This window comes from Schistocerca americana, chromosome 11, assembly GCF_021461395.2.
Source record: "Schistocerca americana isolate TAMUIC-IGC-003095 chromosome 11, iqSchAmer2.1, whole genome shotgun sequence".
NCBI classification, from domain to species: domain Eukaryota; kingdom Metazoa; phylum Arthropoda; class Insecta; order Orthoptera; family Acrididae; genus Schistocerca; species Schistocerca americana.
The window spans coordinates 196,740,269-196,763,886 of record NC_060129.1 but is presented as its reverse complement, the minus strand read 5'-3'; the positions used below and the strand labels follow the sequence as shown (position 1 = coordinate 196,763,886).

Sequence of the window (23,618 nt, the reverse complement as noted above, 5' to 3'; positions counted from 1 at the left end):
AGTTAAATTTTTGTGGTTTTGACTGATTAAGAACTGATATTCTAACAAAGAATTTTACTGTAGCCCACTACTGCAGAGTAGTACTGCAGCCTTAAAACATATACGAGAAAATAACACCAAAATAAAACTTCAGTTCCAAGAAAATGCACCATTTTCAACAACAAAACACAGTGCATACACAATGTCAGCTGGCTGCAAGATGCGTCAAAGGCCTTAGGACGAAGACTGTGCAGTGCTTCATATGACAAAACTGTTTCTGATGAGCACATGTCACAACTGTTTACATTTCTAATGGGAAAATATAGTGAATTGTGGTTTGAGAAAGTTACTTTCAAAGTAAATTTAGTTTTACACAAGATGAATTACATTGCGTGTGAGAATTTGCCGAGTTTCTTAAATTGGGGGCATTTGACTCTCATTCATAACTTAACTCTTTGAGGACCAGCCACCTGGAAAAACTTCAGGCCCAAAAAACAGCCATTTATGTAAATGTTTAAAATTTTAAGGGTAACATGCGCTAAAAAAGAACAGTATTATATGTGGAAGCTTAGCTTTTCTTACAGCTGTACTGTGTGTGTGTGTGTGTGTGTGTGTGTGTGTGTGTGTGTGTGTGTGTGTGTGTGTTTTAATTTAAACCTTGAACTTTTCCTATTTGTTTGTACATGTTGCATAACAGTGGTGTTGCTATTGGCTGTCTATATCACATGTCCTGTGTTCTGAATAGCCGCTGAAATTGGGTGGCAAGATCACGTGATGTGAGCTGATTGGCTGACAAAAGCCCATCACAATCTCGATTTAAGTGTTTCAGAAGCGGCTGTTCTGTATTTAGAGGAATTCATGTTTACAAATTTTTAATATGTAAATATGCAGTGTACGTGTCGACACACACAAAAGATCTTTCCAAAATGTGCAGTCGCTACTAGTTGAGCTACTTGAGCATAACTTGCAACCTCGCTCACACCTTTACTTCCGCCAGTACCTCTTCTCCTGCCTTCCAAACTTCACTGAAGCTCTCCTGCGAAACTTGCAGAACTAGCACTCCTGGAAGAAAGGATATTGCGGAGACATGGCTTAGCCACAGCTAGTGATTTAAAATGCTTGGGCATTTATAAGTAAGGGCAAGTGCCTGGGCAGGTGCCCAAAGTTCATAAATACCCAGACATTTGAGCATTTTAATTGATATGCAGGGGATAAAAACGAAATTTAAACTGATATTTTGTATTGGAAAAAGTGTTTCTCAACACTTTTTCTGTAGTGGTTGTGTAACTGAGTTGAAAAAGCTGCTCAAGAGCTAGGGAAGTATTATTAGGGGAAATGAATTGGACTGTAAACGTAACTTTACATCTTTAGTGAGGTCAGTTCTTGGGGTAGTAAAAGAAACTCGGGTTTAAAAGTAGTTCTTGACATGAACCGCAAATTGGCATTCGTAAGAAGAAGAACAAAAGAACAACACCAAAAATGCAACAGGAGCATAATATGTAAGAAATTGTCCACACAACCTGTAAGTCCAGTTCAAAACATTACTACTTAATAGGAAATACCAACCACTAGAACTGTTTATAACCTATAGGCACAGTGACAAAAATGTAAATTAAATAGGGAACATATGTACATATTCCAGGCCACTGACGATACCTTGCAGAAAATAAAGGCGAAACACGTATGGTCCTAAAATTGTGTTTTATTCAGTTGCTGTCAGACGGTCCATAAGTAAAAATTATCAATATACCGTAATATTACACGCAACTGAGGAAGACAGGACTACAAAAGTTGAAGATGGCAATAAATGACATACATATGTTTAAATGTAAACATTTACTAACAACTAATATTGGTAGTGAAAAATTAAAAAAGTACATTTTTAATAAATGCCTAGATTTTTGGCATTTAAAACTGCTTTGGGCAAATTCCTGGACAGGTTGCCCATTTATAAATGTACTGCTCAGTGGGCATTTGTCCGGCCCACATCACTAGCCACAGCCTTCCAGGAGCGCTAGCATTGCAGGTTTTGCAAGAGAGCTTGTGTGAGGTTTGGAAGGTAGGAGACGAGGTGCTGATGGAAGTGAAGTGAAGTGAGGATGGATCATGAGCTTAGCTTGGGGAGCTCAGTCGGTAGAGGTCCTGTGTTTGAGTCTCGGTTTTAATCTGCCAGGAAGTTTCAAATTTTGTATGGCTTTTGTCTGTTTCACTGCCCTCTGTTGTTCTTCTATCATCTTCAGCTCTGCAACCCTTTCCTCTACTTCCCGTTCACCTTTTTCTGATGTATATATGAAGGGGTACCCAAAAAGAAAGAGGAGGAGAAGGAATGATATTGCCGTGAGCGGAGCTTGTGCAGTACGCATTTCTGCTGCTAGGCGTGTACAGGGCAACTCCTTACTAGTTCAGTGCCACCTGTGTTGTAGACCTGTTTGTGATTGTTTCTGCTTGTGCTCTTTTGTTCGTGTTTAATTTTTTATGGTGGCAAGCTTAAATGAACAACATTCTACCGTATCTTCCTTCGTCGTCGGCGTTGCCGTTGTTGCAGTGAGGCACCGTTATACCAAGAGGAAAGACGATTCTAGAGTATGAGATATGGTAACCTTAAGCCATTGACAACACACAACGGTCACGGTAGCACGTGATTCCAGAATAGCTGCAGTAGTTAGGATCTACGAACTACCCCCTCTTGACTAGGTCCTCAAAACTTAACTCGTAACGAGATCCCTTCAAAGCAAATTGTCATAAAGATCATCTATAAAGGCTTCGTACGACAATAAGAAATGTTACAGTTTGTGGAATAATAACAGATAAGACCGAACTGTCTTGTTTCTTCTGCTTTATTTAACGTAACTTTGTTCACAGTTTTATTTCGCATTCACCACTCATTCACACTCTGGTGTGGAGTATATGCGAGTGCCTGAACCCTAACTCCCAAGTTCCATCGAAACCCTTTGACGAACAGTTTTGGTTGCTCGACACCGACAGTCAATGATAATGATATGTTTAGCCACCGCCCTCCACGAATGTTTGTTAGGCGTAAGACAATTACACACTTTTCTCTCCGATCTGCAATTATTAAGAGTTCGAGTAAAAGTTAACATTTTTCTCCTTTCCATAAATTGGAGCCTGCTGTCCGCAATATAATTACAAAAAAAAACGGTCTCAATACCGCGTCACTCGTGAGATGCGTATAGATCTATCCCGGAATTGACCGCCCTGTAGGTGTACTCAATTTAATGACCACACTTCGCTATCTGCGATTTCGTGTAACTAAATGACCTTTTGTTACTTTGATTGTATACCATAGTTATTTAAAACTCACCCCTATATTTTTTCACTACGCACAATTAGCACTTCTGTACTTCGTCGATATAAAGCAGAACACCTCAATATGCCCAATTTTACCTCCTCTTATAGGATCGGCTACCTTACTCATTAATTTACTACATATTATTTCCAATAACACTAAACAGGTATCGCCGTTATATTTTAATTGTATTCAAAAGCATGTTATTCTTATTATGACGGACAAAATCGTAACAAATCGTGCGGCATGCATTTTTAACAATAGCTTTACACTCGCCCAGCCTTTATTCGTGCAATATTATATATAAATATACAGACAGGACCGAAAGATCGATCTCTCTACCGTAACCAATAGAGGCAAATACGCAATTCAAGTTCCGTTACATCTGTCCTGACTCGTATTGTTATAACATGCAACTGTGAAATTTTGTTTTCTTCTCGGTAAAAATGCTACTGAAACTGTTTTAATGTTAAAACAGCTTACCATAATGTCGCTGTGGGAAAAACTGGAGTGTAAGAGTGGTTTCCTCGATTTGAAAATGGTGGCATGTCTGTTGACAACAAACGTCATTCTAGACGTCCAACAGTAGAGCTTGTGTTCACAAACCTTCAGCAGACAATTGATCCACTGTCAGAGATTAGTGGGTCACCTCGGAGCTTGGATCAGTGAATTTTGACAAGATTTGTGGCAGACAGATTGGTTCCTCCCTGTGACAATGCACATGCACACACAGCCATCTGTTGTACAATTTTTGGCTAAAAATAGTGTGCTTCCACTACCCCGTGCACGTTATTTGCCTGACCTGGCTCCGTAGACGAATTTCTTATATCCACGCACGAAAAAGGGCACGGAAGGACACAGATTTGATAACATTGAAGAAGTCGTGGGAGGAGCTGTCGGCCATTTACAAAGATTACTGCAAGAAATGTTTTGAACAGTGGTAACACCAGTGGGACAAATGTATTAGCTGTTATCAATCAGATCGGCAATCGAGGACCCTGTAGATCGTGTGCCGACCTCACAGTGCTACTCTGTAGACGGCGATCTTCTGTGCTTTGTATCCAGTTATCACGGACTCCTAGTTGGCAGATGTCTTTCTGTAACTCGTCCTCCCATAGCTTTCTGGATCTTCTGATTGGACGGGCACCGTCAGGTCTTCACATACGTACAGCTTTTGCCCGAGAGGTGTCTGGTCTCCTAGTAACGTGGCCTACCGAGCTTATTCTCTGTGCTTTCAATTTTTGAACGATGTTCGGTTGCCTCATCAGCTCGTACAATTCTTGGTTTTTACTACGTCTCCACGAGCTCCTGTTCTGGAAAAGTCCAAAAATCCTTCTCGTAATTTTTCTTTCGAAGACTGACAAGTTTTCTTCATTGTTGATTGTTGTGCTTAGGGTTTCTGTCCCATACAACAATACTGGAATTATCACTGCATTGTATGCATTAAGTTTGGTCTCAATTGACGGATTCTTGGAGGACATTATGAGCTTTAGAATGTAATAAGTTTTAGACCCGTTCACAATACGTTGGTTTATTTCCTGTTTTAAAATATTTTACCTGTTGAACCATGTAGCGAGGTATTTAAAATTTTCCATTTCAGCAAATTTCCATATCCCTACCTGCAATGGAGAGTATTTTGAAGGGAGTAGGGTTGTTTTGTGAATTTTTCCATAATACCTCACAGCAAAGTAAGTCTGTCCGTGTTGCAGCGTGCCGATCACCAGTTCCACCACATCGACGGCTCCGCTGGGCTGCAGCGGCGACTCGGGCGGACTGAAGACGCACATCTCTACTGCTTTCGGTGGGCTGTTGGACCGAGGGCTCGTCAGTCGCCTGGAGAGGGGACGCGGCTCATGGTAGGTGGAGCAGTGCGTCGATCACTGTGTATACACACTTCTCTGATGCCGACACAATCAGCTACACGATTAAAGTTGTGCAAATTTGTATGTTACAGTAGAATGAGGTGTGACAAAAAAGTTGTGGGAATTTTTGTTTAAAGAATCTTCATTTGTTCATCAAATTCACCTTTGTCCCCTTCAAAGTAATCCCCCTCAGATATAATACAAGCGTGCCAGCACTTGTTCCGAGCTTGGAAGCACTTATGGAACTCACTTTTTGTTACGGTGCTCAGCACCCTCAGTGGTTCTAGTTTCCCTCATCAGTGGTGGCAAAACGACGTCCTTTCACGGTTTCCTTCACCATCGGAAATAAAGAGAAGACATAGGGGGCCATGTCCAGCAAGTATGGTAGGTGAGGCAAAAAAAAAAAAAAAGGGATGGATTAGCTTTCAGGTGTGAGTGGGAGCATTGGCGTGATGCAATTTCCACGAGTGGTTTTGCCGCAATTCTGGTATTTTTCTTCGGATTGCTTTATGCAGACAGTGTGTTACTTCCGAGGAGTATTCCTTATTGACAGTATGACGGTAAGGCAGGAACTCGTGATACGCTGTCCCATTGTAGTCGTAGAAAAAAAATGAGAAGTACCTTCATGCGTGATCGAACGTGTCGAATTATTTTTCCGATCCTGACTCTTCAGGCAATTTCCATTTGCCCAGTTGGGTGTCTGTTTCGATGTCGGTCCAGTATACCCTTGTGTCGTCACCTATTGTAACCTTCTTTAGAAATTTTGGATCGTTGTTGAATTCGTTCAGCAATTCCTGGGTGATGTCTGTGTGAATTTGTTTTGAGCTGAGATTCAACCGTTTCGGAACAAATCTTGCTGCTACTCATTTCGTCCTTCGTATAGATTTAAGTGTCAGGAAGTTGTTTCTGAAAGTATTTGTATGGAGTGTAGCCATGTATGGAAGTGAAACATGGATGATAAATAGTTTGGACAAGAAGAGAATAGAAGCTTTCGAAGTGTGGTGCTACAGAAGAATGCTGAAGATTAGATGGGTAGATCACATAATTAATGATGAAGTATTGAATAGAATTGTGGAGAAGAAGAGTTTGTGGCACAACTTGACAAAAAGAAGGGACCGGTTAGTAGGACATGTTCTGAGGCATCAAGGGCTCACCAATTTAGTATTTGAGGGCAGCGTGGAGGGTAAAAATCATAGAGGGAGACCAAGAGATGAATACACTAAGCAGATTCAAAAGGATTTAGGTTGAAGTAAGTACTGGGACATGAAGAAGCTTGCACAGGAAAGGGTAGCATGGAAAGCTGCATCAAACCAGTCTCAGGACTGAAGACCACCACCACCACAACCACAACAACAACAACAGGTGATGTAAATAAATGGACTACTTACTTATGAGTAATTATTTTTACACTGTCTGGTGATTTGGCAATTTTCCAGAGGATAGGTACTTTCGTCAGTACCGACTACCGTTCCTCACTTCCCTCCCTACGACGACTTTACGAGCAGTTGCCATATCAGTGCACGTGCGTCATCCTTTGACGATTTGTTCCGTTTACTTGCCCCCACGTGATGTGCTCGATGAAGAGGCCGTAACCGACCTTATTACACAGTTCCCCCGCCCTTTCAACCTCTGCGGTGATTTTAATGCACACAGTGTGCTTTGGGGCTCTGCAGCTACATGCCCCAGGGGTAGAGAAATTTAGAAGCTTCCCGTGTCGTCGTGTGCGTACTTGCTGAATACGGGACACGGCACACATTTCTGTACAGCAGCTGGGTTGTTCTCTGCCATTTATCTCTCACTTTGCTCTCCAACTCTTGCTCATACTGCTCGATGGAAAGTGGTCGGGATTTGCACAGAAGTGATCACTTCCCGATCTTTATTCATCTGCCAGATGGAGTGGAACCTGAAAGGAAACCACTGCGACGGGTGCACGGTAGAGCAGACTGGACACTTTATAGCCAGTTGGCCCAGATTGAACACTGTGCCAATGTCGAGGCACGGGTGGATCGTATTACACTGTGCCGCTGCAGCATCCATTCCACAGGCCACGGGACAACAGAAGAGACAAGCTGTCCCTCGGTGGACAGGACTAGGTGTGCAGCCCTGCGTAGGTTTGTGTCGGCCAACTACAGAGAATCTTGCAGCCTTTTATGTGGCGAGGGCAAAGTACTGCTGAATTATTGGAGGGAGCAACGAGAGGTTGTGGCAACAGTTCCTGAACACCATTAATTGTTCCAGGAACTGCTCTGTTGTATGGGAGACATCAGGAGAATTTCTGGGAGACAGGGATGTGCCCCATGGCTTCTGTAATGTGGAACAGCACTCTCCAAACCAATCCACAGAACACTGCCCAGACTACGGCAGCCTATTTTGCCACAGTTACTGCAACTGCCAGTGAGCATCCGTAGACAGGTGTAGTTTGGACATCTGGTCCACCACTGATGAAGATCACAGCTGCTCATTTTCCGTGCGGGAGCTGGATTCTGCACTGTCTGCGGCTCGTGACATGTCCCCTGGTCACGACAGAATCCGTTATAGTATGCTGCAGCACCTCACGAGGCAAAACAAAGATATCCTTCTCACACTTTTAAACGCGTCGGGTCACTTTCCCGACTCGTGACGTGAGGCAATTTTAATTCCTCTCTTAAAAGCTGGGAAGATCGTACATCGCCGAGAAGTTGCTGTAGTGTTGCCCTCACTAGATGTGTGGGAAAAACTTTGGAGCAGATGGTAAACTGCTGCCTTGTCTTGATCTTAGAATCCAGGTGCCGCCTTAGTCACTTCCAGTGTGGGTTCAGGCAGTATCACTCCATCTTTGATAACCTGACCTTACTGGAGGCAGCTGTACAACAGGCTTTCCTATGCCAGTATCACCTTCCAGGTATATTTTTTGACATTGAGAAGGCCTAAAATACTAGTCGGAGGCATCTTATCCTCGAGCAACTTCACGAATGGGGTTTTTGTGTTTGTCTTCCCATTTTCATTCAGTCCTTCCTCTCGCCACGATATTTTAGATACCGAGTCGGTTGCGGCCCGTCTGATCGCATCGAGCAGGAGAATGGTGTCCCTCGAGATAGCATTTTAAGGGTCTTCGCCATAGCTATTAATAGCATTACGTCCTTAGTGAACAGTCCTGTCCAGTGTTCTTTGTTTGTGGATTACTTCTCCATGCTATGCTCTTAGAGCCTCACAATGACAACACATCAGTTGCAACAAACTCTTTGACATTTGGACGAATGGACGCAGAAGAGTGCTTTCAAGTTTTCCGCAGAGAAGTCTGTATGTGTTCTTTCTAACCGTCCTCGTTCCATTTTAAATTTTCCTGAGTTGAGGATGAGAGAGACTGTCCTTACTTTTAAAGATGGTGAGGTTTCGGGGCCTCATATTTGACTCTAAGCTTATGTGGTTTTCACATCTTAAGGATGTGAAAAAACGGTCACTTAAGCCTTTAAGTATTTTAAAATGTCGTAGCTACAGTACACGGGGAGCAGACAGGACTCGTCTGCTCTGGTTTTACAGGGCATTTGTGCGATCTCGGCTCGATTATGGGTGCACAGTGTAGGGGTTTGCGAGACCCTCTTACTTAAAGGTGCCAGACTAGGTGCACTGTGAAGGGATTTGTTTGGCCTCTGAGGTATTCAGAACAAGCTCCATACCAATCCTCTTTGCCGAGGCTGGTGAACTACCATTTCACGGTAGGTGACAGCTACTTATGGTGCACCAGGCATGTAAAACACTGTCCACAATACATACTTCCACATACCATACCATTGCTCAGCCTCCACTGGAAAGACTTTTTTGTAACCGGCGACAGGTAACAAAGCCCTATGGGATTAGTGCACAGGATTGCCTTCAGAGATGGGTGTGGCTGATCTTCATATTTTACATTGCAGTTGGAGCAGATTTCTTCCTTGGCTTCTCTGGAGGCCCAAACTTATTTTAGACTTGACCAATTTAAAGAAAGACTGCATGTCAGATTTTACATTTCAATCTGTTTTTTACATTTTAGATATGTGTCACAGTTACACTGTAGTGTACACTGATGGCTCCAAAGAAGGGAGTTTCCCGACCGTGTCACAGAGATTCACCTTCCTGACGAGTATACCATTTTCTAAGTGGAGCTCCATGTGATTCTGAAGGCACTGGAGCGGATGGGTCATACGAGGTGCTATCCACAATTTTTGGTACTGGTGCTGCCATCTGTTGAAAACCTGACCTTTGGACTAGTAACCACCATCAGCCTCGAAGTAGTTCCCCTCCGCACGTACACACCGATCCCAGTGTTTCTGCCACTGGTCAAACATTTTCTGGAAATCCTGTTCTTTGAGGGTGTTTATCACCGTCAGCAATCCTTCTCGAATCCTCTCTAGAGTGTCGAACCGACAGCCTGTCAACTCGAGTTTCAGTTTTGGGAATAGCGCGAAGTTGTAAGGTGCCAAATCTGGTGAGTACGGTGGGTGGGGTACAACGCCGTGTGATTTTTGCCAGAAAGATTCCGGTGAGCAAGGATGTGTGACAGGGCGCATTGTCGTGACGCAGCAGCCAGTTCCCTTGACATCAAAATTCGGTCCTTCGTCACTGCACGTTTTCACAGAGCCATCACAAAACATCACACTAGTATGTGGAATTCAATGTTTGGTTGGGTGGGATGAATTCTTTGTGCACAATTCCCTCGGTATCAAAGAAAACGATGATCGCGCTCTTCACTTTACTCTTCAACTTGCAATGTTACGTGGCTTTATGCTTAATTACTATTTTAATTACTTACTATTTTATCAGTTGATTTGTTTTCACCACATAACGCCTGCTGTTTACGTCCTCCTTCGTTGCTGAGCGATGTATCACTTTTCGTTATGATGCCGCAACTCTTCCTTTCCTATATCTTCACTACTTTTTATCTATATAAATGATGAACTATTGGTTTTGCCGTTTAACAACTTTTTAATAACTGTGGAAGTATTACAGGCATCGGGTCCCACCTAATGTGTCACCCGCCTATACGTTTTGCGTGAACCTTTAGAGACTCAATCGATCTGTTTACAAAGAGAAAGCAGAACATCTCTTCCTTTGAAGTCGTCCAACAACAACCTAGAAAGCTCGACGCCCTCGCGGCCCGGGCTCTTCTGTGGCTCGCGGTAGTTTGCAGCATTCGTTTTATTCCTCGCCCACTTGCCGCTACGTCGAACTTTCGTGGTGATCGTCGGGCAAGGTCTTCCACATTACCTGCAACATAAATAAACTTTCTTCCCACAGTATTTCTGAAAACCCAAAAACAAACTTAAAGAACATAATAATAATAACTGTTCTTACAATTGAAACTTCCTGGCAGGTTAAATCTGTGTGCCGGACCAAGACTCAAACTCGGGACCTTCTGCAAGGTTCGCAAACGGGCTTCTGTGAAGTTTGGAAGGTAGGAGATAAGGTACTGGCGGAATTAAAGCTGTGAGGACGGGGCGTGAGTCGTGCTTGGGTAGCTCAGTCGGTACAGCACTTGCCCGCGGAAGGCAAAGGTCCCGAGTTTGAGTCTCTGTCCGGCACACAGTTTTAATCTGCCAGGAAGTTTCATATCAGCGCACACTCCGCTGCAGAGTGAAAATTTTATTCTAGTTCTTACAATTATTCGTAGAAGTCTTGGTCGATTGAATGAGGGGTGGGACAGGCCTAAGCCTTGTGACACCACAACTGGTCTCACTTTTTTGGGACTCAGAGAGACCAGGGACTTCCTCTGGGACGATTGTTGCTCTGTCTCTCGGTCATAACTGTAAATCCAGCTCTCGTCACCTGTGATAACCCGTGACAAGAAGGTCGGATCATCAGATGCGTTCTGACGAAGGTCTGTGCACACTTCAACATGCTGTGCCTTCTGATCGGCAGTTGAGATCCTCGGCACAAATTTTGCGGCGACACGATGCGTGCCTAATTCGTCAGTCAACATTCGTTGACATGTCCCGTAACCGATACCCACTTCATCCGCAAGGTCTCGAATGGTTCGACGTCAATCCACAAGAACCAATTGTTGAAGTTTGGCAACAGTGTCTGACGTTGTGCGGCTAACAGGCTTTCCAATTTGAGCATTGTCTTCGATGTCTGTACGGCCGGCCCTGAACCGAGCGTGCCACTCAAACACACGCATACAGCTCGTGCTCTGTCCCCCAAACACTTTTTGAATCATTGCGAGGTTCTCCGTAGCACTTTTTCTGAGATTCGCACATAATTTGATAACACATGATGTTATGTTCACGGATCCATCATAAAATCGCCACACAACGAACAGAGTATTATGGAAATCACTGTGGGCATGCAACACGTCCTCCCAGCTGAATGCCACTCCACACACTGACTCGTCAAATATGCAGCTCTCGCCACCTAGCGGTGCAAAGATCTACTACTCCTACTTTCCAGATAGCAGCACCAGTCCCGAAAATGTTGGATTTCACCTCATATTTGGGGCAAACGGTTTCTCATCTGCTCCGATTCCGGTAGTGCCTTAAAATCGCTACAGAACCAGTGCCCAGTTGAGGAGTTGGTCTGGCTAATATATGACCAACAGTACACACTTCAGTGGCAGGATAAGCAGGTGTCATTCTGCTGGATGCCAGGTAGTGTAGGGATGTGAGGAAATGAACAGGCAGATCGGACTACTGAGGAGGCCTGTAGAGGACAGCATGTGGCACAGTGTCCCAGAGAGCCTGTATAGGGAGAGAGTGGCCAACCGGATGATACGGCGGCCATTTTTCTGCCAAACTGCGGGCGGGACTTCTGAATGGCCAGTAGTGGAGTACACACTCACCGAATCAAAAGCACAAGACAATATGGCGAAATCATTCGTTAAATGCCTTTGTTTATAAGAATAATGTGTTATAATAATTTTCACACAGCCAATTTACAGGTCTGTTTTCAAATTTAACTATGTATATTGCAAGTTGTTTTATATGTAGGAAAAAGCAAAAACGACTTACTTCGCATAGATAAGAGTACTCGGTTGGTTTCCACGAGGCTCCTGTTTGATTTGTGTCAGCCCTGTTGACTGCGACTGCCCACTGCTTTCGTCTTTCTTCATTGCGTGGAAATGCTAACATGCGAAATCAACCTTCGCCTCTATTGGAACAACCAAATGCAGCACAACCTGGCATCGTTTACGAACGTCTGCAGAACGAATTACAGATGTCAAAAACAATACTGTACAATTATTAATGTGTTTACTTCAAACATGTAGACCTACCGACTTCATCACAAAACACTTCATTATTTCAACTCGTATTTAAGATCGCAAACACTAATTACGTACTAAAAACGATATACAACTAAATCGAACATGCATGCACAACGCATAACAAGTCTCTCAGTAATTCAAATACCTTTTAATCGTTTCCAAAAGTCCTCTGAACTTCAATTAAACTCAAAAGCACGGCGAACATAGGAAGCGCGAGAGACGTTTGGCGCCATTTTTCTGCCAAAGCTAATCAACCAATCAAGACCAACTTCACTTATGGCCACTCTCTCCGTATACAGGCTCTCTACAGTGTCCTATTCCCTTGAAGGCTGTAGTTTCTGCACTACACTGAAAGAGCGTGCAATCGTGGGTTGAGGAATGGCTGGCGGTGACTGCCAATGAGCTGCGGTTGGCGGAGTCGACAACCCGGCTGTGGCATTCATCCTTCCAGTTGCTTAGGCAGAATGAAGTAACTTCCACCCGTCTTAGAATTGGGCGCTGCCCTCTCTCACAGTTTTTTACTCCGGCAAGAGGATCCGCCGTTTTGTGATGCTTTTGGTGTGCACATCTCTGTCCACCATATTTTAACAGAGTGCATGTTATACCGTGATGCAAGGGCAGAAGCAAAAATTTTAGCTGCTGATATGAGTGTGACGAAGGTTTTAAAGTTTTGTTATGTGTCTGGACTGTGGCCTAAACTTTTAGGCCAGAGGTTTTAGTGTGTTGCAGAGTCGCTGGCTCCTCCGTTTTTCTTCTTGCAGTCAGCCAGACACATCCATCTGCCCTGTTGTTTTAGCTCCTTATTCCACTTTCAGGCTGTGTAGTTAACATTTTAATATTGACCCAATACTTTGTTCTGCATTTCTGTGCGGTTACGTACACATTTTGCTGTCGTGCACGCGTAGAAACATCTCCGCTCCTCCTCTTCACTTTTCCCACACTGTCGTCAGTAATTGATGTGATAGGGCTTCGAGGGCGGTCTTAGTGTTCGACATGTTCTCGACCTTCTTTGAAACTTTTATACCGATTGTAAATTGGTGTCTTACTCATGGTAGATTCACCAAAAGCCACAGTCAACATTTCAAATGTGGTCCTGCACTTTACTCCATTTTTAAAGCAAAATTTAATGCAAATTATCTTTCTCAAATGTAAAAATTCTCCGAGCAGTCAAAAACGTGTGTAACATTTTAGACTGCCCACAATAGACATTCAAAACAGCTGAAACTGCAAAAATGCATAAGGAACATGTTTATGACCAAGATAAAAAATAAATAAATTGAAAATCAGATGTATAAAGCTGGTGAAATTAAAAAATTCCCTTTACTTTATCACACCTCATATGTATTGTTTTTTATACGTTGGATAAGTATTTCGAGCAGATTAAATTTTTAATTGACAATAGCTATTTATTACAACATAATCACTTCAGTTTCGTATTCTATTGCCATTAGTAGCTGTTGTAGCAGTATTAAGTTTCATCTGTAGCTGAAGAAGTAGCTCCGTACACAAGTCGGCTGTTCTTGCCTAAGTAGTAGCACATTTCTCTAAGCAGTGCAATCTTACTGGGCAGTGAAACATACTTCTGTTTTAGAAAATTATGCTGATCGTTGTCGGCATCAGCGATCACACAGTTATTTTATTTAGCATTGCACAAAACGTTTTTCATTGCATATCTGTCCGTGGCAATAATACACCAAACTCGGTAACGTGAACATTAGTGATTCTAACGCAGTAATAAATTTATTGAAGACAAAGTGAGTTATGTGACAGTGTGTCAACCATTTCAGTTTTAAGAATTCTGCTTTTGGTTTGCAGTCTGCTTTCCCTTCTATCAGAGAAGTGCACAACCTCGTACTTTTAATAATATTATATTCCAAGATATGAGAGGAGAACATTTAAATGATAGCTTCTTCAGCTCGAGTACATAGTATACGACCAAAATCGCCACTCGAGCCAATCAGTAGCTGCAGCTGACAGTTTCTTCACGCAAGCACTCAATAGCTGTGCCAATTTGCAACCAAATTATTTTTGCCAACCTGACATAGACCGAAGCTACACTGTGTAGCATTTTGTCGCCACACTTCTCCTCTTTTCGGAAAATCCCTTCATATTGCAATGCGTGTGACATGCAGTACTACTGTGATACTGCTTTGAACAGGTTGTATACATCACGGTAAACCTGGGAAAAGTGTGGGAATTTTTTCATCTGGAGAAAATTCGGATTTTTTTTTAAATTCCAATATTTTTTCATTGTTTCAGTATCCAGCTAAATTTTTATACTTTTGATTGGTGAGAACTGATAGTCTAACAAAGAATTTTACTTTAGCCCACTACTGCAGAATAATATTGCAGCAATGAAACAAAAACACTAGAATAACACTACAATAAAACATTAGTTGAAAAGAGACTTTGCCATTTACAATGACAAAATACAGTGCACACACAAGCGTCTGCTGACATTGAAATGTTTCAACGGCTTTAGGGTGAAGACTGTGTAATACGTTGTAACAACGAACTGCTTTTGGTGAGTGGGACATCACAACTGTTCACATTTCCAAGAACTCGCAGGAAAATATTGCGAACGGTGGTTTGAGAAGTGTTACTTTCAAAGTAAATTTCCCATTACACAAGATGAATTATGTTACATGTGAGAATGTGCAATGAATTTTTTAAATTGCAGAGCATTTGACTCTCATTTAAAACTTAACGCTTCGAGGGCCAGCCAGTTAGGAAAATTTTCGGCCTAGAAGACCAACCAGTTACGCCATTATTTAAAATTTTACTGGCACATTTGTATTATATATATCTTTAAGGGTAACAGTGCTTAAAAAGACAGTGTCAAGGTAAGTTTTTCGTATTTTTTTAGTTGTTTCATAGATTACAAATAATGCAGTTAAGGTGATGAAAAGTATACTTATCCTTAAAAATAGTAATATTAATATTAATAATAATAATAATAATAATAATAATGTAAGGTGAGTTTGTGAGCAGTTTCACATGTAATTAACTTTTCTATGGAAAAGCTGAAGTGATCGATGGAATCCATGAAATGTGCAGTGGGCAACAGTGAAATTTATAATTGTGCTTGTCAGGAATACTGCCTCAACAGACCCTCAGAAAACACCAGCAAAAAATTTTTGATAACTAGTGTTACATGTGAAAGCATAGCTTTTTTGTAGCTTTATTGTACGTATATTAATTTAAACCGTTAACGTTTCCTGTTTGTGTGTTCGTGCTACTTGGCTGACTACATCACATGCCCTGTGCAATGTGTGCTGTCATTGACTTGAGAGATCACCTACATTATTTACGAACGGCTGACAAAAGTGCACCGTAATCTCAATTTCAGTGTTTCGGAAGCCACCGTGCTGAATTTGGTGGTATTTGTGCTTATACTTTTGTAATTCGAAAATATGCATTCTAAACACTGCCCCACATCAAAGATACTTCCAAAATGCATTGGTTTTTGCTGAGTTTCATTTCCTAAAGAGTTGGGAACTTCTGTGCCAGTGTATAATACCTTTACCATTCAAAGGACTGATAATTTCTCTGAGGGAAAGTACATTATCACTTAACATGGAGGAATGTGCTTTACCTGGGGTACAGTGTATTTTAACCCAGGAAAAAGTTTGTTTTTAACTGCGGAATCCAGGGAAAAAGCTGGTAATAATGTTTTACTTGTCGATGTGCACATCCTGTTGAAGTAACTGTGGCACTGTCTGATGAATACGAAAGTATTATTTCATTAATTTAGTAAGAGAATGTACTAGATTTGCGAAGAAATGGTTCTTAAGACAAAAACTCTGTTCAGGTGAGGTGGTCGCATTGAGGCTTCCTACACCATCCCCCCCCCCAACTCTTTTGTGGATATGTGCGTGGCGAGCACGGGGCCCCGAGCTATTGCAGCCTTCTTTCTCTCCAGGGCTGCATTTCCTTCCCCTTCCCCTCCTTTCCTCCCCTTGCTTCTTCCCACTCGCCCTCTCTTCTCCCTCTCTCGGTGTCCTTGCTTATGTTGGCCCCTGCTATCCTCCTGGTTCTGTTGGTTTTACAATTTGGCTTTGTTGCGTTATCACCTCCTCCTTTTGGCTTTCCCTGGTCCCCCTCTGGGGTTTGACTTCCATTACAAAATTTCTCCTCCGTAGTGTGAGCCATTTGGGGAAGAGCACCTTACCTAGTGTCTCCGACGTGCGCCCTCCTAGTACATTCCACCTCTTCTTTCACGTCGTCGTCCAATGCTAGGGTGCGTAGCCAGCACGGTAGCCAGCCCGTGTGGTGGGGTCGCTATGTACCCTTTTGGTTGAGCCCCCTGAACACACAGGGATCACACTTCTGATACCTGAGCTGTGACTTCCTCACGCACGCCTCGGAGTGGTTGCTCGTCATCCCGGAGCACCGGAACTCCCGGCAATGGCCACCGTGCCAGACGGCCCTTGCTGTGGCTGGGTGGCGCCCGTGAGGAGAGCCCCTGATCGGAGTGGGTGGTATCAGGGCGGATGCTATGCAGATGAAACGCATACGGGTCCAAAACTCTGGCCGCTCTTCTGCGGCCGTCTCTCTGCGTGGTACTGATTCCTCAAGTGCTGCTTCTCTTGCCCCTTCGGCCTTCCCTTCCGTGGCTACCCCCTGGGAAGAGGGTCGGGCTCGTCGGCTAGGGGCGAAACCTTTCCCCCGTTATCTAGCTTGCACCAGGACTGATGGGGATACTTTCACCAGTGTCAAACCTTTATTCTTTGTGGAACACATTGAAGACAAGTTTGGCGAAGTGGACTCCCCCGAGCGAGATGCGGTCAGGTTCGTTGCTGATAAAAACTGCTTCAGCTGCCCAATCTGCGGCCCTTCGTGCCTGTACCCATCTTGGCACAATTCCTGTGTCCATTACCCACCACCAGTCTCTAAATATGGTACAAGGTGTGATTTTTCACAGGGACCTCATCCTTCAAACTGATGACGAACTTCGGGACGATCTCGGACGGCGGGGTGTTCACTTTGCTCGGCGTGTTCAGAAGGGTCCTGACGACTATTGCATTGATACTGGTGCCTTTATCCTGGACTTTGAAGAGGATACCCTCCCTGAGAAAGTAAAGATTATGGTCTATCGATGTGATGTGAAGCCGTACATCCCACCTCCTATGAGGTGTTTTAAGTGCTTGTGTTTTGGGCACACGTCTTCCTGCTGTCCACAGGCCCCTCTCTGTGGTGACTGTGGACGTCCACTCCGTGAGGGGAGTCCCTGTGTTCCCCCTCCTGTGTGTGTAAATTGTCATGGCAGTGATTCTCCACGTTCACCAGATTGCCCAGTATATAAGAAGGAAAAGAAGATACTGGAGTATAAGTCCCTCAGTCGTTTAGCCTACACACAGGCTTGTAAGAAGTATACACGTCTTCACCCTGTGTCCATGTCGTCTAGTTACGCTTTGGTTACATCTTCACCCCTTCCTCTCCCTTCCTTACCCCCATCCCGGATCCCTCTCCTCCCCCCCTCCCGTGCGGCTCCCACACCTTCTCCTTGGGCGCCGCTCCCCCTCCCCAGCCGGAGAAGTGTCCCACTCCTTCGGCGTCTGCCGGTCGAGGGCGCCTCTCCCGGGATGCCCCTTCCCGGCACCGGGTCTGCTGCCGCGCGACGAGTGCGACTCTGTCGGCCCCAGGTCACCCGGTCTCTTTCTGTTCCCGATCTTGTTGCAGCTGGCTCCTTTATACCACACAGCCCTCCTCGATCTCAGCCTGAGAAGAAGAAGAAGAAGAAGAAGAAACGTAAGTCCCGGGACAAAGAGCCTCTGGTGTCACCAGATGTCCCACCCCCGGCTTCACAACCGGATTTTGACCTGTCGTTCGTGGATGTTGCCCCCTCCTTTTCGGTGACGGGTGGGGACCTGGCGGTACGACTGGCTTTGGCGTGTTCAGCCCCCATTTAAATCATCGTCCTGTGGTTCTCCAATGGAATTGTAATGGCTACTATCGTCACCTTCCGGAATTGAAATCCCTTGTTTCGTCTTACTCTGCAGCTTGTGTGGTTCTACAGGAATCTCATTTTACTGATGCTCACTCACCGACCCTCCGTGGGTTCTGTGTTTTCTGTCGAAATCGGGTCGGACCCCTGCGGACTTCTGGTGGCGTTTGTACGTTCATCCGTAGAGACATTGCTAGCACGTGGATTCCTCTTCAAACTACATTGGAAGCGGTTGCTGTTTGGGTCCACCTGGACTCTGAGGTCACGATTTGCAATCTTTATCTCCCTCCTGACAGGACTCTTACACCTGCTGCCTTAACAGCTCTTCTTCAGCAACTTCCTCCGCCCTTCCTCCTCCTTGGGGACTTTAATGCTCGTCACACCTCGTGGGGGCAGTGCCTTTCCATCTAGACGAGGTCTTCTTATAGACCAGTTTATTGCAGACCACGACTTGTGCCTCGTTAATGATGTCTCCCCTACTCATTTCAGTGCCGGTCGTGGTACCTTTTCTGCCATTGATCTTTCTCTTTCTTCTCCCTCTCTCCTCCCTTCGTTACACTGTTCGCCACACAATGACCTTTGTGATAGTGACCATTTCCCGTCGATTCTCTCTCTCCCTTCCTGCTCCCCGACGGACAGGTTACCTCGTCGGTCTTTCCGACGCGCTGTTTGGCCTCTATACACTGCATAGGTCGTGTTTTCTCCCTCTTTGTCGGGCTGTATTCGTGACGTCCTACGTGACGTGTCTGACGCGATGGTTCGCGCTGCTAGCCCTGCTGTCCCGCGCTCATCTGGACCATTTCGTCGTGGTGGAGTACGGCCATTGCCATTGCCATCCGTGATCGCCGTCAAGCTTTGCAACACTTTAAGAGGCACCCATCTGTAGCCAGCCTTACTACCTTTAAACACCTCTGCACTAAAGCCCATTATTTAATCGAACAGAGCAAGCGGATATGTTGGGAATGATTCGTTTCTTCCCTCGGTTTTACTGTCCCTCTGTCACGGGTATGGGCTACACTTCGCTCTCTCCAAGGTTGCCATCGGCCGTCCACCCTTCCAGGCCTTCACCTGCCAGATGGCATTTGTACGGACCCATTAGTTCTTGCAGAACATCTTGCGACCCATTTTGCAGTGGCATCAGTGTCAGCCTCCTATCCAGCTGCTTTCCTTCATCAAAAACAGCAGGCTGAAGCTCTCACCTTATGTTTCACCACTTGTGAGTCAGAATCTTACAACGAACCTTTCACTGAATGGGAATTTCTTTCTGCTCTATCTTCTTCTCGTGATACGGCCCCTGGCCCAGATTCCATTCATAACCAACAGCTTCAACATCTCAGTGCTCCACAACGGCAACATCTTCTTCGGGTGTTTAACCGTATCTGGCTCCAGGGTGACTTCCCTTCTCAGTGGAGGGACAGCATCGTGGTTCCTGTCCTTAAACCTGGTAAGAACCCCCTATCTGTTGACAGCTATCGGCCAATTAGTCTGACCGATGTTGTTTGTAAGTTACTCGAACGGATGGTAGCCTGTCGGCTCAATTGGGTCCTCGAATCTCGGGATCTATTGTCCCCTTACCAGTGTGGCTTTCGAGACGGACGGTCTCCGATCGATCATTTACTTCGCTCAGAATCCGCAGTTCGGCAGGCTTTCTCCCGGCGCCGCCATTTGGTTGCAGTGTTTTTTGACCTTCGCAAGGCCTGTGACACGGCCTGGCCCCGTCACATCTTACTAACCCTTCATCAGTGGGGTCTTCGGGGCCCACTCCCGATTTTTATCCGCCAGTTCCTGTTCCGTCGGTCATTCAGGGTTCGAGTTGGTACTGTTTTTAGTTCTCCACGGACCCAGGAGACGGGCATCCCACAGGGTTCTGTCTCGAGTGTCCTTCTTTTCCTCATTGCTATCGATGGACTTGTGGCCTCTGTCGGTCCCTTGGTCGCCCCTGCCATGTATGTGGATGATTTCTGCATTTGGGTTAGTTCCTCCTCGATAGCATCTGCAGAGCGGCAGCTCCAGGTGGCTGTAAGGCGTGCCTCTGCATGGACCCTCTCACACGGGTTTCAATTCTCTCCTTTAAAATCGCGGGTGGTCCACCTCTGTCACCATACTACGATCCACCCTGGAAAGAGCTCTATCCCACTGCACGATGATTGCCTGTGGTCCCACAGTTTCGTTTCCTGGGTCTTCTTTTCGACAACAAGCTCACTTGGCTGCCCCATATCAGACTCCTGAAGGTGGGATGTTTCCGTAAACTCAATGTCCTTCGCTTCCTTTCCCACTCCTCTTGGGGTGCGGACCAGGGTTGCAGACCGTTCCCTCCTTCTCCGTCTTTATCGTGCTCTAGTTCTGTCTCGCTTGGACTATGGTTGTCAAGTTTATGGTTCTGCTGCTCCTTCCACACTGCACGTGCTGGATCCAGTCCACCATTGTGGTATCCGTTTGGCCACCGGTGCCTTCCCTACTAGCCCTGTTGATAGTCTCCTGGTTGAAGCTGGGATCCCCCCCCCCCCCTTTCTGTTTGGTAGTCCCAGCTTCTGGTGTCTTATGCACCCACTATCCGTTCCTCTCCCACTCATCCTTCCTATTCTGTCCTGTTCCCAGCCCGTGGATGTCGCCCACCCGATTCCCGCCCTCGGGCGGGTTTACCGGTTGGGCTCCGCCTTGCTTGTCTTTGCCGTGATTTTCGGCTTCCTTCTTTGTCCTGTCTTCCTCGCTCCCTCCCCTCCGCCCCCCATTGGTTAGTTCCTCGGCTTCGAATTCGGACGGATCTCCACCGAGATCCGAAAGATTCCGTCCCCCCGGTGGTGTTCCGTTCCTTTTTTCGCCAAATTTTATGGGAATTTCGGGATGCTGTTGTTTTTTACACTGATGCCTCTAAATCTGCTGATCATGTTGTGTATGCCTTCACGTCCTCTGTTGGAACGGAAAGTCATCTGCCACCACCTACATGTGGGGTGTTTACTGCGGAATTGATAGCAATTTCCCAGGCCCTTACCTTTATTAAACAATCCCAACACAATCGCGTTTTGTTATGTACGGACTCGATGAGTGGCCTTCTTGCTATTGACCGGTGTTTTTCGCACCATCCCTGGGTCTCTGCCATCCGTGACCATCTCGCTGATATTCACCGTGCTGCTTGTTCCATTGACTTCCTTTGGGTCCCTGGCCATGTGGGTATCACGGGTAATGAGCTCGCTGATCGTTTGGCTGGGGGAGCAGTTACTTACCCCCCGTTTTCTGTTACCCCTCCTGCAGCGGATTTATGGCTTCACATCAAATCCCACTTTGCACAGTCATGGGCCACTTCTTGGGAGGCTACTCCCCTTTCTAATAAACTTCGTGCAATTAAGGTGACACCAGGCCCTTTGCGTTCTGCCTTTCGCCTCTCCCGAAAGGACTCGACCACACTGTGTCGTCTCCGCATTGGCCGTACCAGGCTGACCCGTGGTTTTCTTTTGCGTGATGAGCCACCCCCGCTATGTGGTTGTGGCGCCTTCCAGTCAGTAGACCACATTTTGATTGAATGCCCCCTTCTTTTGGCTCTGCGTGCCAAGTTCAGACTCTCCCACACTTTACCTTTGATGTTGGCTGATGATTCCCGGATGGTCTCTCTGGTTCTCGGTTTCCTCCGGGAAAGAGGTTTTTATTCTCAGTTTTAAGGTTTTTAATCTCTCTCTGGTGTTGGGGCAGGGCGGAGAGTGTTTGGGTATCTACCGCTGTAAGCCGTGTTTGGCGATTCCCGACTCTCCTCTCTGACCGAGATCCTCTTTTCTTCCCCTTTTACTCTCTCTCTCTCTCTCTCTCTCTCTGTTTTTTTTTTTTTAAAAAAAGGATTGGTTAGTCTCCTTTTCCCATACGTACTTCTACATTCTAGCGGTTGCACCTTTTAAGTCACAGGTGGTCTTGCCTATGCTGCTTCAGCATAGTGTTGGCTTCGTTCTCTTGCTGACTTCCCTCATTTTGTTTTTACCATTGACAACATGACTGCCCTTTTACGTTTTTAGCCTTTTCCCTTTTATTGTTCTGACTTTCCTGAGATGTCACACTAGCGTAATGGACCACATTTGAAACAAGGGACTGATGACCTTGCTGTTTGGTCCCTTAAACCCCACACAACCAACCAACCAACCCAACCCCACCCCAAAACATAAAACTAAATATTGGCTTTTTTAAAAGAGTGTAAGTTGGTACATAGGAACTGAATATAGATGTACTGGTATTTTCTGTGTAAGTGTGAGCTATAACAAGGAGCCACGAGTGGAATCGTGATTGCAGTGGTTCGCCCCGCCTCGGTCGACCGCCGTTGAACCGGCCGCAAAAGCAGACGGCACTCCAACCCGCACCCACCTCGGCATCTGCTCCGTCGTCGGCACGTCGCCCGCGACCCGTGTACAACACGGAACTGGCGAAGCAGGTGATGCGGGAGCTGAGTTCGAAGCGGGTGGGGACGACCGAGGGCACCGCACGCAAGTCTCACTTGCACCACTACGCCTGCTTCTACTGCCATCGCTGGTGAGTGGGCGGGCTGCAGGTCCGCACGCACATTTTGTGGATCGCTTATTCGGTACCTGTACGCTGATCAAAATTACTGAACAGTCGACACCTGTCGCGTGGCGCCACGTCGGCTGCCGTTCGGTTGAAGGTGACACACAAACACGGAGGTTCATTTCACAAGTTTTGAAATGCTCTTTATGTAATGTGGAGCAGTGTTTGATGTGGCTGTCTTCGGGTACAGTGGGAATGCGAGATTTTCTGACTGCAGCTGATTTTACGTGCCCGATGACGTGTCTTGTAGCCCTGAATTTACATTCGTTCCTAACCTAACCACAATCTAAATCTCCAGCTATACTCTGCATATCCCCATGAAGTGAGTGGCAGAGGGTACGTCCCATTGTACCAATTATTAAGGTTTCTTCCCATTCCATTCACGTACAGAGTGTGGGAAGAATGATTGAATGCCTCTGAGAATGCTGTAATTATTCTAATCGTATCGTCGTGATCCCTCTGTGAGAGGTACGTAGGGGGGTTTTAGTATATCCCTGGAATCGTCATTTAAAGCCAGTTCTTGAAACTTTGTTAGTAGACTTTCTCAGGGTAGTTTACGTCTGTCTTAAAGCGTCTTCCTCCAGTATGTTACTTTAAATCCGTCTTGATTGCAAATTTTTTTTTTTTTATTATTCATATGACCGGTTTCGGTTCATTCAGAACCATCTTCAGATCTGTAAAAATAATTATACTAATTTACTATTTCACGAAAGCAAATCGTTTTCATCCTATCTTATCAACATCAAATGTACCAGAACGTACCTGATA

The 23,618-nt window shown here is 45.3% G+C and overlaps 1 protein-coding gene across 3 annotated transcripts in view; it reads left to right on the top strand.

Moving 5' to 3' along the window:
- Positions 1 to 23,618, top strand: part of LOC124553956 — a 241,926-nt gene that overhangs the window by 49,584 nt on the left and 168,724 nt on the right. For 2 of the 3 annotated variants that reach the window (XM_047127970.1, XM_047127969.1), the window contains 2 exons: positions 4,996 to 5,142; positions 22,581 to 22,817. In XM_047127970.1, the coding sequence (XP_046983926.1) occupies positions 4,996 to 5,142; positions 22,581 to 22,817 (384 nt within the window). The remainder of the gene's footprint in view (positions 1 to 4,995; positions 5,143 to 22,580; positions 22,818 to 23,618) is intronic. The other variant, XM_047127971.1, reaches the window with a different exon arrangement.